The sequence below is a fragment of the Mixophyes fleayi genome, chromosome 6 (genome assembly GCF_038048845.1).
Source record: "Mixophyes fleayi isolate aMixFle1 chromosome 6, aMixFle1.hap1, whole genome shotgun sequence".
NCBI lineage: Eukaryota > Metazoa > Chordata > Amphibia > Anura > Limnodynastidae > Mixophyes > Mixophyes fleayi.
In genome coordinates, this window is record NC_134407.1 from 151617447 (window position 1) to 151636605 (window position 19159).

General features: G+C 37.6%; 1 protein-coding gene across 1 annotated transcript in view; it reads left to right on the forward strand.

Annotated features, from left to right (window-relative positions):
• LOC142160429 (chloride channel CLIC-like protein 1) overlaps nucleotides 1–18558 on the forward strand; it is a 284558-nt gene extending 266000 nt beyond the window's left edge. Inside the window, exon 4 of the mRNA XM_075215316.1 lies at nucleotides 16015–18558. Coding sequence (XP_075071417.1) covers nucleotides 16015–16278 — 264 coding nt within the window. The 3' untranslated portion in view covers nucleotides 16279–18558. The remainder of the gene's footprint in view (nucleotides 1–16014) is intronic.
• The last annotated feature ends 601 nt before the right edge of the window (nucleotides 18559–19159 follow it).

Below are 19159 nucleotides of genomic sequence, written 5' to 3' on the forward strand. Positions count from 1 at the left end.
ATACGCTAGATAAAATGTGTAATCTGAAAAATATTTCCAAGGCTTTTTTACAAAAATTAATAACAAAGACATACAATATGTTGCACAAAAGAGTTTCAGAAAATAAGATAGGAAATAAAATCAGAGTACTACTTACGAGGTAGACAAGCTGTGTGTGAGGGCACACAATTGAAAAGAATGGGACATTTCAGTCTTGATAGACCCCTCATGGAATGCACACTGTACAGGTATTCCTCACTTAACGACCGACCTATTTAGCGACCATTCGGACTTACGACCCGTTGTTACATCCGGCTCCGCTGCTCAGCAATAGGGGAAATTAATGACCTGTGCCCTTGCGACGGGACGTAACCACGCCCGTAGTGCCCGCATAGTTTCTTTCTGAGCTAAAGAAGACAAGACAAGACGCACCTGATACCCTTGCAGTCTCCATCGTGCGGTAAGTTAGCTCTACAGTACTTGAAAGCACTTGGTTCTGAAGTAATACTGCAAGGACATTAACTAAACATAATATCTTTTTACTAAAGGGAGGAATATAAAACTGCATATGCACATGCTGATTTTTTATTGCCATGCATATGTATACAGTACTGTACTCACTTAGCGACCAATTCGCTTAACGACCTAGTCGTTGGAACGGAACTAGGTCGTTAAGTGAGGAATACCTGTACTGCTGATAAAAGGGATTTTTAAACCATTTCTTGTTGGCTCTTCACCCCACACCTTAGGAATTTTATTTTCACTTAAGTTAGATGGGTGCCCAACATTATATATCACTAAGATATATGTTTTGGCACCTCATTGAATCTCTCACCTCTGATCTGCTTTGAGTGGCTAGATGGTTTACAACTTGATTAGGAGTCTGTAATGAGTGGGGCATGCAGGAGAATGACAGCTGAATGCTTCCCTTATTTCTTCTTGATTCTGCCACTGAGGTACAAATGCTAGCCATCCTATTATCCGCCCATAACTTGCATTTGTGACTGCAGGCCCATATACCATGAGGGTAGAGACTGAAGTAAGACCTATTAAGACCTATTATACTGCTATGTGTGACAGGCAGGAGTTGAGGAGCAAGAAGCCTTCAGAGGAGGAACCAAGAAGAGGTGAAAAATCTCTCTAGTGTTTCTCCTTCAGCAGGGCAGAGATCTGTAGTATATCAATAGTTCTGGAGAAATTAAAATAAAAGAGGCAAAAAGTTAACATTATCACTGATTAATAAAGTGACATTTTTTCGTGTAGCTATACCAATCCACAGTGAAAACGAGCTTGGCAATATCAGTATGTATAGCAAAAACAGACATTTTCATCAGAGTTAAGGCTTATCACCACTTAATAAATAGAACTCTAAAATATATCTCACAGATTGTGTGATAAATAATACACCATAAAATTACTGCACAATTTATAAGTGATATCAAGCTCCAGAGGACTTACATTTATCGTTTTGGTTATTTTTATCTTCTCTCCTGCACCTAGTACTACATATATTGTTTTATCTTTGTGGCTTTCTATTTTGAAGCTTTGTATTTTTTTATGAGATTTTTTTTTGTTGCACAGTAGTACTGAAGTATCTGCATTTGATACAGCATACCTCCCAACTGCCCCTATGTACCGTTTTGCCCGCTTAATGGGAATGTGGGTGTTTTAGACCAACTATGGCCCATTTGTGAAGTTCGGGCGTGACGGGACTATCAGGATTCTGAATGTTGGGCGCTATGGATACAGCTGTGTCCAAATAGGAACTATAAATAAGCCACTCTGGCTGTTAATATAAAGTCCTCACTGTTAATATAAACGGTATCCAGAAGGCGCTCAGTGATGGGCAACAGGCAGCCTGCCGAGCCTTCACTTGTGTCCCCCCTTACCCAGCTGGCTGCTCCCGATCTTATTCTTTGCTTAATAATGAGGCAGGACGGGGTCACCCTCCTTCCTCTGTGTGGCCTTTTTGAAGGTTGGAGGGCCACATATGCACCCCTTCAGCTAAGCCAAGTTTCCTATCACTGAGTTAGCTTACTCAAAATGATGATTTAGATCACCAGAAGCAAATGTGAATAAGTAACTTTATTGTGGAACTATAACTGGCTATCCATCGTTTGTATTCAACCAACCTAGAGAAACACCCAGCATTATTATTCTCCACCTCAGAGAGGTCACTTTATTCTGTGTAACAAAAGGGTGTTACTGAAATCATTAAAGCACTATTTTATTTGCAATTGATATTAATGACCCCTGTTCCAAAACTACTCAACCCTTCCCACCTTGGTGTAGGGTTTCATATAGAATCCATGCAAATTTTCTTGTGACGAGTAAAGTCTTTTTCATCTGAAGTCACCCCTGCAATTTGTCTTTGTGCAACACCCACTCTCCTATGGTTTTGTACCTAATAAAGAGCCAAGTGTAATTGATTTGTAATGGTGCAGGATGCCTCTGTTGTAGTCCTGCTGCAATATAATCACAGCTTGATGCTTTTTAATGCTGAATGATAACATGCTCATTAGACAGTCGTAGCTATAACCAACTTTAGCTGCTATTACTAGCCAGGGTAGCTAGGAAAATACATTGGGATATGTTTTGTCTTTCCTCTCCCTAAGAAAAGAAACAACCCATGCCCCACCCTTTAACAAAGTGTGAACAACTATTAAAGCAGTGATCATCAAAGTCCCAACTCTCACTTCTCTCCGCTGGCTCTTGAAACATTGCCAACCCCCAGTAGTAAAGTTGTACACGTGATTTTTATGTTTTCTCTATCAATGTAGTATTACTCCTCCGAGCATTGCCCCCTATCTCCCTTCCTCTCAAGTTTTGTTTATCATCTTCTCAGGTCATGGATGGCAGGTGGAGTGTTTTGGGACGTTTTGTTTTGTTTTTTAGTGATCTAGTAACTTCTTAGTAATCAACACTCCAAGGGAAATATTCTATTAAATCCATAATTTTTGTGGTACTACACAAACTCTATCATTCAATCCCAAACAGGTGTTGAAGAGCCTGCAGCCAAAAAGGTTCCCTCATACACATCTGGTAGGAATAACCAAAAGTCACACAATTTTGGATAAGTCACCTCATACTCAGTGCAGTCCTTCCACCTTCTGGCTCCATTCCCCTTGACCTCTCACCACCAAATGAAGTTAATTTGAAACTTAATCTCTGCAGCCACCTATCATGCAGCTTACTGTAAATCCCTTTCAATACCTTCGACCAAGCAATGTTCAATAGTTATAGTACACTTGCATACATGATATGTTTCATTAAAAACTCTTCAAAATCATTTTGCAAAGTCTGGGAGCCCTGGGTGGTGTATCACAAACTGATATTACCTTTTCCATTGTAGCAAAAATGCATATCCTAGCATCACTCCTGTGTGCAGATACAGTGACTTTTTGGTGGATTGGTGAATCTGATGTGTGCACTGTTTTGTTATTACTCCCTGCTTGTACTAAATGATTGTACTTGGATCCATGTGTTTTTCTAATGGTTTGCCAATAAACAATATTAATAAAAAAAACAGCACTATATTACACCCGTCAGTCTGAAAAACTGGGTTGACAAGAGCAAGGTAGGTTGTCAAAAGAACTTATTTCATAAAGTGTGTTGTCCATCAACAACATGCTGCCAACAAGAGCAAACCAATGGGGGATCACCAGATACCATTGTAATGAACAGTAATCTGATTGAAAATAGCACAACATAATTCTTGCTTATATAATATTGTAAGAAGCAATAAATATAATGTTAAACAAGAGAATTGTAACAATCGTGAAAATCATCCTGGCGCATCATATTGTTCAATCATAAAATCCTCTCATAAATATTCATTAGCAATATGTGCAATCGGTAGATCGAAATAAAATAAAAACATTTATAAATTGTATCATGGTATGTATTTGATATCCACAAACTAGTCTCAATATGTCGGTGAGCAGAAATCCTTTTCTCATTATGCTCCTTTATTATGTTATATCCATGTCTATCGTCGCCAATAAATATTGTCTGATGCGTTCAATGTGGTTCCAAAGCACAAACGAGATTTAATAGCAAAATTCAGCAAAATACATTAAGAATGTTACAAAGTATAACCGATAGATACGCTGCGCTTCCTGGATCCAGGAACAGATGTCAAAGATGATGTCTGTTGACAAAGAGACTGTTCCTGTAACAGAGGCCAGCTTATATACAGTTTGGTTTAGAAAAAAACAATGTTGATTTCACAAGTATACACAGATTACACTAAGAAAGTTCTTCTTTGTTCCAGGGTTTATGATGATCCAGTAGAAGGCTGGTCATAGGTCAGTTCAATTGATCCTCTTTCCAAAGGTGGGGGCAACTCACTCCAACTGTTGCATATGTGTCTTCCCACCGAAAGACCAGTTTAAACTGACTCATAAACAAAGTGCTTTTGAGTATTAATCTCATTGCTATGTGCGATCGCTCCTCTGTTGATACCGGATTTCTGTTGGTAAAATATGGATTAATATGAGACCAAACTCCATACATTTCTGAGGACCTGAACTATAAATAACTTTGCTGTAGTTTTATCTATGTAGAAATAATCTCTAATTCATGTAGTAATAAATGAATGTGGGTTGGAACTTTAATAAATGTGTCCTATTTACAAATGTAGGTGTTAATGTATGTGTATTTGCTGTTTACCAATTCGATTGCGTTATTAACACCGGTATCATGTAGCGTAGTAATCGCAATTGCACAGTAAACCAATATTAATCAATTTAGCCAATTATTTCGACTTCGACAAGCAACCCTGTGATAATGCACAAAACAATCATCTAGTTATACTTTCTATCTCAGGATTGTAATGCAATTATTCATTTACTGTGGTACCTGTACTTCTCACTACCATCATGTTATCATTTTCAGAATTCACCTCAATCGAATGTTTTCCACACTTCAACACAGTAGGAACACATCTGACACATAAGCCAATTACTATAAAGACACCGGGCCTGATTCATTAAGAACTTAGGCGAGAAATTAAGTACGTTTTCTAGACAAAACCATGTTACAATGCAAGGGGTGCAAATTAGTTATTATTTTGCACATAAGTTAAATACTGCCTGATTTTTCATGTAGCACACAAATACTTGATAGCTTATTTGTACACCGAAGTTGATATTTGTGTACTGCATGATAAAGCAGACAGTATTTAACTTGTGTAAAATAATAAACTTATTTGCACCCCTGGCATTGCAACATGGTTTTGTACAGAAAACTAGTAAGAAAACTTACTCAATTTCTTGCCTAAGTTCCTTAATGAATCAGGCCCACCGACTATAAGGATATGAAGCTTACCTATGCTAGCAATGAATTCTTGTACCCATTCCCCTAGACCTGAGAACTATTTTGCTGGGTTCAACCAAGAGAACCATCCTGCTATTTTTTCTCCTATTTCATACAGTGAAGATTTATGGGTCTTCAGGAATTCCCATTTTAAGTGTAGGATCTCATCCATTTTCTGGTCAATTATATCTTTAGTGTCATCTGTATTATTGGTGATGTAAGTGCAACACTTAACAGCAAATTGGGTAGCTAATGACATACTGTATCTGCCAGTAATACATGTAAGCAAATTTAACACTAATCTATAGTGAACAAACTCCTTCTTATAAGCTTGTAGCTCCGTACCCGTATACCTCAAGGTGTCATCATACATCTCTGTGATATTGTCAATTAATTTTGCCAGGTCTTGTATGTACTTAAAATTTAGAGTTCCCTGAGTGGTCTTGGTGGGGTTTAATGTGACCATGATTTGGAATCTTGTATTTTCAGTAATTAACTTTGTAGCTACAGGTTCTTCACCTGGAATCATATTTATTTTGCCACGGTGTTCATACTGTGTGTAGGTATGGAGGTGATGTTGTTTGATGGAGATCAGTCATTTCATCATGTGTTAGTATCATACTCTCAGGGACCAATTTGCATAGGAAATATACACCTTTGGAACTCGGAGTTAGCCATGTTTAAGTCCTTCTCCCACAAATATAATATACATCATCTGGAAGGATATAAGGCACAGTACGATTGGTTATAATATTGCTCAAAGTCTTGGTAAAATTCCCCTAGCGTTACCATTTGTTCGAGGCAAGTTTCAGCATGTATAACATTCAAACAATAGCCCAGAGGAACATTTCCAATTAATACTCTTATGTTTGTTGACATGTCCTCTTCTATGATACCCTTCAGTATTTCTGGTTATCGGTATTTTAGCGAGTCTCCCATTAATACTTGTGTGGCGAGCTATTCAGCCCAGCTTTCCAATTCTCAAATTTCTTTGCATGTGAAAAATTCAAGTATGGCAATGACCAATCTACTGAGTATTGGCAAAGTTTCAAGCTAGGGGACCAAGTGGTTTTATATCTCCCTTCTATTGTTTTCCCCTCCCTCCCCCCGGTAATTCGAGAACCTAAGAGACGCTTAGCGAGAACGGTACTAGTCCTACATTATTTTGTCCCTGAGGCACCGGAGAGCACACTCAGCATTTGATTTGGTTTAAGACCTTACCCACCAAAGAATGTTAATCAACAAATTGATGCCCACCCAAATCCAAATTACTACTGGACTGTCATCGCTGGATGCACTTCTCTTCAATTAGAGGGTCACAGTACTTACAGATACAATATTTTTCATACAATAGCTCCTCACACTGTCTCCGAGCTTAACCCCTCAATTGAATAATGCAATAGGCTGTATTGATTGTTTTAACAAATTCTCCTCTGTCTTCACCTCATGAGTATCACTACCTGATCCAGTATCTATCATTGGTCCACCATCACAAAAATAGAATATCCTGGACAGAATAAAAATAAGAAAAACACTGGAAAAAGAAGAATTGAAAAACCGCCACTCCATGATGGGATAATAGTCTTGGCTCAAGTGTTAGTAACTGCAGTCTTACACGTCTCCCAGGAGAGATACATGAGTGACAGATTTGTGGTGTCAGCCTTAGCTTTATCTTGAACCTTCTCCAGATTGTTGACTTTTCTGCAGTGGGTGAAATGGATCCAAGTGTCACTTTCTGCTACTTTCAGAGATGTGGTGCTGGTCATCAACACTTGGTACGAGCCTTCCCATCTGTCTGTTTTTGCGGATCATGACATATTCCCCAGGTTCAACATTGTGACAGCTATTGTGCAGCATACCAGGTGACCGTATTTTGAGGTTCTGTTGTTGCTGTCTTAGCTGTTTGCTCATCTTTATGAGATATTGAACAGCCACTTCATTATTGCATTCTAATAATGAAGTGGCTAATGCAATGGAGAACTTGTGGAAAAACTTCCGGCCACGCAAATCCAGTTTCAGCCATTACCTTACTCAATTTGTTCTTAATGGTACCATTTACCCTTTCTACCTTCCTGCTGTTTTCACTGCTGAAAATATTGTTCAGGAATTGAAGTGCAGATACCACGTTCTTTAATTCTAGGGATACCATATCTGCACGCAAATTCCTGGACAATATTTTCAGCAGTGGAAACAGCAGTATTAGTGGCAGCTGGAAATGCCTCTACCAGTTAGAAAATACATCAGTACACACTAATACATATTTCCTGCAAGGTGGTAATTGGATGAAGTCAATTTGAATTGCCTGGAAAAGTCCCTCTGTAGGAGGGATATGGGATAGCTCCATTGGTAAAGTCTTTCCAACAATTTTCCTCAAACAAGTAAGACAAGACATTGCCATCCTACTAGCTGGAGATGAAAAGCCTGGAGCACACCAGTATGCTCTTACCAGCTTACACGTACCTTCTTTACCCAGATGAGTCAGACTGTGTGCTGCCTCAGCTAGGCCTGGAAAATATGCTCTGGGAGCCACAGGCCTACCTTGTCCATCTCTCCAGAGTCCAGAGGACACTTGACACCATCCCTTCGCCTTCCAGACCGCCCTTTCCTGTAGGGAACACAAATGTTGCATTTCAAAGACAGACCTAGTCAGTACATACATTAGCTGATTTACCCTCTGCCACCTTACATGCTCTTCCCAATGCCATGAGTTCGGGCACTTGGGCTTAATGAGATGGACCAAGGGGTTCAGCTTCTATAACACCCTCGTCATCTACGACAGCATGGCCGGTACATAGTTCTTCTGTGTCGGTCAGCTCCCATCCATGTAAAACGTAAAAATCTACATTTTCTAAGGGGTTGTCATGCATATCAGGTCTTGCAGTAAAAGTCTGGTTCAAATATTCCATACAATTATGCATATGTCTAACACACAAAGAGCATCCCGACCTTTGCCCAGGCAACGGTCGGGATAAACCGGAAATGACTGGGCCAGAAGAGGAAGCGAGTCGCGGCGGTGCCCAGAGCCGCGACAGCTCATGACAGCTCTCACCAGAAGAACAGTCGCTGCTACACTTCTTAAACACGTAGGACGAGATCTTGCTAGTGTCCAGTTATGCACTGTAGTATGCTACCGCTCTGCTAGCGACACCATGTTTCTGCGGCAGTGTCATGTCTTGTATGGCCTGAATCCTGTCTGTTAGCCCCTAGGTGAGACAGTGTCCCAAGTATTTGACTTTCGTCTGACATGGCTGCAATATATTCTTTGCAACCTTGTGTCCTGTCTGTGAGAGATGAAGCAACAACAATTTAGTATCAGACACTGACATAAATGAATCAGAACACAGCAACAATTCGTCAACATATTGAATTAGGACAAACCCATTGCTTTGTTGGAAGGATTGCAAACAAGTTATGCAAGGCCTGGGAGAAAATACTGGGGCTGTCAATAAACCCCTGGGGAATTCTTGTGAATTCTTGTCCATATATATTGTACTCCCTTATAAGAGAAAGCATAGAGGTACTGACAGTCAGGAAGAAGAGGAACAGAAAAGAATGCAGAACAGAGATCAAATACTGTGAAATGACTGGCAGATGGAGGAATCTGCATGAGGATGACAGCTGGATTGGGCACTGCAGGGAATTGGCTCTCCCCTTAAATCTTGAACTAAACTGTAGCCCTTTCCCATTCTTCTTCACTGGGAAAATTGGACTGTTGGCTGTGCTAGATGTAGGAATTAAAATTCCTTGTAGCAGCAGCTTTTCAATCACGGGATAAATCCATAATTCCACCTTTGGTTTTAATGGGTATTGTGGTGTTTTTGCAGCTTGCCTGCTACTTTTTAGATGAAACATTATGGTGGCTATATTTGCCATCAATCCAGTGTCTTGTCCTTCTTTGGTCCATAAGGAACCCGGTATTTGTGATTAACATTTCCTCTACCTGAGCTGGACATTGATCTAGAACAGTAGAGTGCATCATTAGCCTATGTGGGGTGTCTAGTATATCTTGCACCTCATGAGTAATCTTTCCTGGAATATCCAGAAATACACCATCTGGGGTACAGTAAATAACACATCCCATTTTGCATAATCTCTGCTTAGTAAGTTAGTAGGAGCCACTGCACCCAAGAGAAATTAATTCTTGGTATGCTGGGTTTTCCGCAGATTTAGTAAAAGGATAATGTTGCACTCTTCCCGTTATGCCCATAGTTGGAATAGTTTTGTTACTAAACTGTAAACTTAAGGGAGAAGTTATCGCTGACCTGGCCGCCCCTGTATCAACAAGAAAGGTTTGTTTTACACAAGATACATCAACTGTCACTTTGGGTTCTTCCTTAAGATTTTCAATTAATCTAACTGGTTGTAGGATACAGGTATGACCTAACCACTAGTGATGGTTATTCTTCTCATGCAAAGCATTTGCTGCTATAATGTGTGCGGGCAACTGATGGGAAACCTCAGAGACAGGTGTATCTCTTCTTTGTTGGTATCTATGTGACTCTTCTAGGTGGTCCAAATCTTCTATTGTCCCCCTGTTCTCCTCTATCTGTTCACTCCCTACAGTTCCTTGCTACATGTCCCTCTTTAGAACATCTGAAGCACCTCACTGTCTCCTGCCATTTTCGTTCCCCATAATATGTGTCGTGAGTCTGTTGTTGTGTATCTAGTCCGTTTAGTGCCTGGATACTTACCATCATTAATCTCTCACTCTGCACCTCCTTAATATTACATATATTTTTATCATGTTCTACAGCAGATTCTGTAAGGGCATGTACTGTGATTCCTCTCCAATTAGGTAAAGAGGTTTGTACCCTGGTTTTTAGATTTTCCCTGAGGCCATCCATTAATACTGTAACAGCTACTTCCCTGTGATGCACATCATCTTTTATGTCTGATAACCTAGTGTATTTGGATCATTGCTGTCGGGACTCTGAAAAAAATAATGTGATGCAGGTTCACCATCCTTTTGTCTAATAGTGAAAATGTTACTCCAGTTTACTACTACTGGAAAGTATACACCCACTTGAATGGTTATATGTTTTATATTGGTTTGATTATCTTCATTGTTAAGAAATCTTCCTCCAATATACAATCCTTGATAAAATTTTGTATATCAGTATTAGGAGGAAGACAGGTTCTCAACACCACTCGCCAATCTTTATTAGTTGGCTCATGAGCATTACCCAAATCTTTAACACATTTCTGACATTTGGCCAAATCTTTCTTTGGGACTGGGAAATCAGACATAATTGAGTGCAGCTCAGAGCTAGTCCATGGACAATGCATTGCTACATGTCTTATGGGAACTACACCATCTTTGTCTGATTTCCCATTAGGAACTGCTATTGTATGGACTGGATGTAAGCCCACTAAATCACTACATTCAGGACTAATCGCTGGGAACACTGTTTCAGTACAATGGATGTCCCCCTGCCTATTGATTTCTACATCAATCTCACTGGTTTCAGCCACTGTCCCTGTTGGTGGGACTGCTCCCTTTCCTTGTCTACAGGACACTTATTGTATATTAATCGCATGGGCAATGGCTGAAACAACAGTGGGTTCATCATCATCTTCAGAAACATTACCTTATATATCACTCAATATGGGATATAAGTTACTTATGTTATTTTTAGTATCTGTTATACTTTTCCCCATCTGCATATGGTGGTGGGGGCACACTTGCGCTCGCTTCTCTGTGCTTCGCCACGCTATCTTTCACTGCGCATGCTCTCTCATGCCACATACTCCCATCCTGTTGCCACAGTTTTAACAGTCAGTGTGTTTGATTCTCAGTTTTAGTGATTTTATCAAATTTTTTTATCTCATTAGTACTCAATACCTCTGTATCAAAACTACTAACTTTAGGAAAGGGTTTCACACATTCATCAGTCATTTTAACCCATTTATCACAGTACGCTATTGTGTACACACCATATTTTCCACTCATAATATACTTCTCCAACCCTATAGGTCCATGCTTAACCTGTATTGCGCTTACATTGGCCATCTCACACGTTTGTTTAGTGCCTAATTGGAAACGGAATCCTCAACATTTTGCAGCACAAAACTCCCGCTAGAGATTTTTTTTTGTGGTCATGGACGAATTCTATAAGCTGTGTCCTTCTTCTCCACTGTGTGCCATTAAACAATTCACGCAAATGCCAGGTAACGAGGTCCCTAACCCAGTCACTTTTAACTAGGAGAACAGAAATATCAATGTTTAGTGCCCATATGGAAGCGGATTTCTCAAAGCTTTGCAGCACTAAACAATACTCCGCCTTTCCAGTGAAGTTCCTGCTGAGTATTTTACAACTGGTAGCACTAAATATTGATTAACATGAGCCTTTCCAGCGAATTTCCTCCCACTATCCACAATTTCACAATCACGGTGTGTATGCACATCTTACAGGTACTAATTATTTGCACACTCTACGATTACAATTGGGATTATGATGAAAACATCTGATTTCAACGTATAGCTTGTATACTTACCTCAATGTCAATTTCATACCGTTTTCTCAAAAAAATGTCTCAAAGGTTATTTTATTCTGTTTCCTTAACAATAGCCTTTGTCCTTAACCTGTACTTTCACAATCACACAATTCACAATTTACATACACCTTTGTTTTCTGTACATAAAATACTTTTTCCAAATGTTGGTAATAACTTCTCAGAGGTTTTAGCAATTCTTTTCACTATAAAATGCAACAGCAATATCTATCAGTAAAATGTGCCAAATGTACAGGGAAACATATGTGCATGCTATGCAAACAAACCACCTTTTAATCGCAAAATGACATAAAAAATAAACTTTTTTTTCTCGCCAGCACCCCTTAGATCACACAAAGGTGATATTTGGTTTAGCAACACTGGATGACAAAAGGCATAGAACTATTTGCTTTCTCACCTGTTTATGACGCATCTCCACCCTGTTGGTAAACTGAAATCCGTAGGTTTTGCGAATTGATGTGTAGTGTGGCATCGCTGATGAGCCCCCAAATTTTTATGTCCCTGTCTACTGTCACCAATAAATATTGTCCGATGTGATCAATGTGGTTCCAAAGCACAAATCAGATTTAATAGCAAATTGCAGCAAAATACATTAAGAATATTTTAATAGTTTAACCTATACATACTGTGAAGATACCGGGTTTTCTGGCCAAGTTCTACCCACTTCACTCTGGTTGGCCACACACGGATGCCTTCCTAAGCCTACCCAGTACCTTCTAAGGTTCTTATTAGTCAATCAGGCAAATGCAGTTAGAAAGTAAAGCAAAACATTTATTGTAATAAAAATACTAGAATATTATGTACTCACAGTAAATAAATGCCATACAGATTGACCACATCATCTGTCCCTTACCCCACTAGCTTAAGGAGTTACAGTCACCTGGCTGTCCAGACTTGATGACCCATGGATCTCTCTCAGCTGCATATGTGGACTCATATGTAGAGAACAACAGCTCAAAACCAGACCTTGCACCTTCCAGCAATCAAATTACAGAATAAACACATTGCTCCCCCTTCCCCCTGGAGAGGCTCCTTATATCTATGGGCTATGGTCTAATTTACACAGAGCTTTCCCCTCTCTGGGCACACCCCTGGGCCTAACCTTGTAAAACATTGGTCATTGCTGGACTAGGGGGGGTTTGGAGAGGGGAGTCGAGACGAGCTGTCCTTCCACAGAACCTACCCTGCTAGATGGCCTGTCTGAACTAGTGTTTTGAGAACAATGGACACTAATTAGTTTCCCCCCTCCAGTATCTTGCAACCTGATCCCTACCCATAACCCCCTGGCTTCACTTTAAGGACAAGGACAATGAATAGCAAGCTCATTTCCACATCACCAATAAACTATATACATATTTACAATGAGCTACATTGTCCCCTTCTCCACATGTAATTAGACACTGCTCCTCTATTGATACCGGATTTCATTGATAAAAACCACTCACATAGAGAGATCTGTTAAAACCTGATCTAAAACGAGTTTAATCTGTGTTTTTTATTTACAGATATGCATTTTGTAAATTGTAAAACACATTAGCGGATATATTAATATTAGCTGCTAATATAGCTAGTTATATTAGATGGACCATAACTTAGTTTTATATCTAGAACAAACATTGTGAATAATTTCTTTTTTTAATTGATATATTAGATAGCTGAACAATCATATGAAAATAGAAATTGAACATGTTTGCTTATCTGAAAATACATTTGTAACACTTGACCCTTTCAATCAAGAAATATTTATTAAGTAATCTAATTATTTTCTAATTATTCTTACAAACTATTAATTTCAAAAGAATCTATCTCCATCCATTAAAACAGGAAAACTATCAAAATATCATTATCACATAACTGTTCTCGCACCAAAAAGTAATTTTGATAATAAATCCAAGAGAAAACTATTCTTAATATTTTTTATAAAATCAATCAAGGGAAATAAAAAGGGAAAGCAATACTCTAAATGGCAGCTCCATAACCCTGAACCAATAAATATATGAAATAATTGTTCACCACTTTAAGTAACAAAAATACACTGCTGCTGATTGGTTGTGAATAAATGGCCTTCCTTAGCAACATCTGTTTTGGAAACAAACTCTATGCTGTACTGATTTTTTTTTTTTTTCTTCTTTCATGTTTACATATGTTGCTGAAGAAGGAAGGTCAGGTCTTCTCAATAATCAGTTAAATTAAAAGCATGAAAAGAGAATTTGATAACAGGAAAATACCTATATTTTCATTTAGTCTTCCATGTTTCGTGTGTTTGTGCTTTGTTTTATTTATTTATTGTTAAATTTTAGCTTTAAATCTTAACAATAGCGAAATGGTTGTCCCATGCATACTTGAATTCTTTATTGGCATGACTCCAAACCACAACTATTCTACTGAGCTGTCACCCTTTCTGTGAAAAGCATCTCTTCCTTAACCATTTAAATTTAAAGCATTTAGCCATATTCTAGAAATCCTCTTATTTTTAAAAGATGCTGCCTTCCTTGTATACTGTGTTATCAACAGGTGATTTCAGGCAGAATTCCTATTTAAATCTGAGATAGTGTTCTAGTAAATTGTACTACCCAGTAAAATGATTTTGTTTACACAAAATTATTTTTCAGTGGAGTGGAAACATGCTGAATACAAGAATGATCGTGTTGTAATTATACATATTTTAATATTATTCTCATCTGTTCAACCACAAATAAGAACACACTGCAACCATTAAATAATGTTGTGCATCTCATAAATATTAAGATTAACTTTTTAACCCTAACGTTAAAATTTGGGGTGTAGCATGGTGCAGCAAATTTTACCACAGTTTTGATGTGGATATATTTTCAACTCATCAAAATCTGACTTTAAGATGTGTGTATGTATATGTGTGTGTGTATGTATGTATATATATATATATATATATATATATATATATATATATATATATATATATATATATTATTTTTCACCCTCTATATTTTTATACTCTGAAGGCATCTGAAAAATAAACAACTGATTTACAGTTGTTTCAGATGCCTTACAAGCAGGGAGCAATTCGGAACTTAAAGTGGCACTGGAAAATATTCTGAAAATGGTCTCATGTTGTAGATGGGGCCAAAGTGTCAGTAGGCAGGGTAAAATTGTCAGGAGGCAAATTAATGCATGTTCCGCTACTATGCGTTGGTCCACCAGTTTTCATGCCACCACAGCCAGAATGTACGTGGTCGTCATGCAAGGAGGTGTTTACTCTTTAGACTCTTTCAACTCCTTAACCTTCAGACAAACCTACAATACTGCATGCACCACAAGAAGCAGGACACTCCTCCGTTGACATGCAGTCAAGACAAAGTCTTATGCAATGACATTGAGTGAATGTAGAACTAATGATTAACGTTAAAAGGATGCTACTATCCTTACTTCTGAATTCACCCTCTCTATCATAACATAAGGACATCCTCTGCTGAAGTTCCTTTAACTTATGACATCAATATTCACTACCAAGTGTGATGTGAAATATGCTACAATTGTTGTATCAGCATGAAAATATCAATAAAATATCTGCAAGTCCGCTATATGAATTATTAATGAATTTAATAAACAGTGTGAATAAATTGTACTTTGTGATTTTAATATATTAACTATGTATGTTTTATAGGTTATGTAGCATATGTGCAAATTATAACAATTTATATAGTGAACCAATATATAGATATATAACCAATGTTTGGTTCATATATCAATCCCCAATCTTTTTAGGTGTAGAGCACATGTGCACTCATTGCAATAGTAGTCACTGAGTACGTCGATATATTTTTCATTATGTTTTTATAATATTTTTCTAATTAAAGAGAGCTTCATTGTTGCTGACAAACCTGGTTTATTCATTATTATATAATTGGGTTGTTGTCCCACCAGCATTAAATATATAGCATTCTCATTTAATAAATAGGCCTTTTTCCCCCAATGAGCCCTGATACTAAATTGTTAGTCCCCACATTTAGGAGTCCTCACAGGGCCTGTCTGTTACTTTCTACAAATGTAAACCATTAGAAGTCAAAAATGTGTGTTGTGACTAATTGTCTTAGGCCATGACAGTTTCTGATTCTTTTCTGGCACATCTACTTCCTTCACCACACTTGTTGCAGTAATGTGGGCTAACTCTGTTATTGGATTCTTTGCTAACGCTCTTATCACTTATTTTTACTCTCTTCTCTTTAGGCCATCAGCTCTGTTATTGGGAGGCTGATTATTCATCCTTTGGAACTTTTCAGCCATACAATTGGCAGAAGCCTTCGGAACATAATGAAGGAGATTCCCAGCCAGTGGCAGCTACCCGTCTTCCTCTTATTTCCACTAATCTTCATCAGTATGTTGGTTCCAGCCTACACCAGGAGAAAGGACATACCAGTTGCCTCATGTCATCGGGCTGAGTTAAACACTAGGTCCAGGATCACTCGAGGTTCATTGAGATGCAGGACTTAATTTTACCACACTATTTAGAAAAGCAGCACACATTATAGAGAATATTCTCTTACAACGAGTACTGTATAGGAAGTATACAATTTTTTTAGAGCTTATTTATTTATCCTTATACCAGGATCTTTTTGCATAAACAAGAAAATAATAATGTATAAAGTGTATCTAGAACATTGAGTAAAAAACCATTGCTAGTCATTAAACAGACACTAAATTAACACAGAAGAGCAAGAAGCAGGTTAGTGAGTGTAGGGTTGTTTATAAAGCTTGGAAGCAGAGTTGTGTGTGAATCTAGTGTTATCATATATACTGGAGTAGTGATTTATTTTTAATTTCAAGTTTAAACCAAAAACCCATTTTGCTTCTATTCATGCCTGTTCTCATTTCTGTCTACTGTTCTCTCCTTCCTCTCACCCACCACTCTGACTCACTTGCCTATAGTAGCATTGATGACTGGTATGCAGTGCCAGAAAAAGATCAAATTGGCCCCTTAGTCTAGGGTCCTGTGTTCCTATCTCCAGCCACACAGTAAAACCAGCAATGACCCTGCACATCATATAATAGTGCTTCCACAGACATCTCCAGTGCATCCTATATTATACCAGTGTACACTCATAGGGGGTGATTCAATTAGGAGCGATCATTCACCCCAAGGGGTGTAAGCAGAAATGAGCCAATTAAGCATATTTTACTGCATCTCAGTACTGCAAGAATAACGTGCAAAGCAACAAACCCCTCGTATTGTAAAGTATTGCACTAATCTTGGCAGAAGCCAACATACTTTTAGGGAGTAGCAAATTTCATGCTGTCAAATATTTCATATATCTAATTGTGATTCTTTCTTAGACTTTGTTTTAGCTGCAACAGTCATAATAAGGGGGAAATAGTTGTTTTAAGTCATCCTACAAAAATGTTATCAGTGAGGTTGAGCTATATAGCAGTTTATGAAATGTGTTCTTTAGATCTAATAAGAGTTCATAACTATGCCATTTATAAACCTATGGTGTAGTAACATCTAAGACCTACTTCCTTTTTTTAGTTTCAGATAACTATGTTCTTGTCTTGCTTTATCTTTTCTGGTTTCATTTATATATTTCACCTAGGCCTCTATATCAATCAAGCAGGGTTTTTTTATTTTCATTGTCCTTGGAAACAGAACTGCTCTTTTAATACAAATGAATCCAGTGAGTGGAGCGGAGTGGAGCTGTGTCCTAACCATGGAAAATAAAAATTATCAACCCTTCATATTATGTGCAAAAGCCTTAATGAAAAAAAAGTCTGAATAGTAAACATTGCAGAAGAACATTAAATACAACGATGTTGTCTTCATTTTAAATACCCCTATATTTATTGTGTGCACGGACCCACTCCACTCCTATTCATTGTATTCTAGCGATAATGCACTCAATAAATAGAAAATATTAATGCATCTAAAAATATGTAAATTGTTATGGTCATCAGCCTGATTCACAAACAATCATTTGGATTCAAGACGAAACAACTTCTAGCATAGAGAATTTGTGAGCCTATATGAATGATCTGTGTCGAGTTTTTGCAGACTGCTGATTATATGACAGACTGTGCACAGACTATCTCATCTCAAGTGCTAGATTATATTATTATTATTATTATTATTATATTGAGAGCATGTCATAATGATCTTCTGTATAAAGTGCCTAGAAAACCCGTCATGATGGATTATGTGGAGAGAACTCTATATATTAATATGGATTATGTATAGTGATTTTAGAAATCCATGAAGACTAATGGATAGTGTATGTGTAGATATTGATAAATACCATAAATTATCTGATAGCTTGTATCAATTTTCTAAAGTATAATCTATGAAAATCTTGCACCACCACAGAGATGACAGGATAGGTCCTTTGTGACTTGGACACAGTGTAACAAACCCTAAAGTGGTTTTATTATGATACATGTTTGGATCAAACAATTTTACTTTGTTCCCAAGTTAAGAATAATAACATAAAGTGATTCAATTATTCTGTTCTGAATTTGTCCTCTATGGGGAGTTTTGATGTCTGATTCAAAGACAACAACATTTTGGAGTTCATCATCGGTAGAAGTGACACTTTATGTCCCTCTGAGAATTTTCATTAATCAATATGTAATGTCATGATTTACATCACTGTAAACAGTTACAGAAAACTTTAATAAACTGTCTTTTCTTCTTTGAGAAGAATGTCCCAGGCTTCCTTCTCAAGTTTTACAAACCACAATTGTTATTTGCATGCTTTTGTAGAATAAAATTAATTTCCTCTATGATTCCAAAGCAAGCATTTAACATTCCTAAACAAGACACTCATGTATTTATTACGTGCAGGAGATTGAGCTGTAACAGCACCATCAAAGAAAGGAATTTATTGAATGAATCTGGCCCATGGGACAGAACTTCGATCCATCTGTATATTTCTTACGCTCTCACACAAGTGTCTATTACAGTCTGATGAATTTTACTCTATTTGCAAATAGTATTAACGTTTTATGTATGCCAATTTTTCATGTAGTATTTTTAATGCTCATGCTAGTAAACCCTTCTCCCCACAATTTTGAAAATCTGTAAATTTAAGAAACACTTGACCACCAATGGAGTTGCCTACAGAAGAGAGATTACTCTGACCAAACATTTATATTAATGATTTGTAAGATGGTGACATCCACAATGATTTATTATTGTGTTAAAATATAATTTATAAGCAGTTTTCTTATTTTTGTGTTCCTGTAGGACAAGCAGTAAATAGTATTATCTGTTTATTAACTCTGTGATTTAAAACATAAAAAGGGCTTTCATTGTAACAATCTAATATGTAAGAATTTGTTGGATAAAAGATCTACGAGAGAGGGTGAAAATTACAGAATATACAAT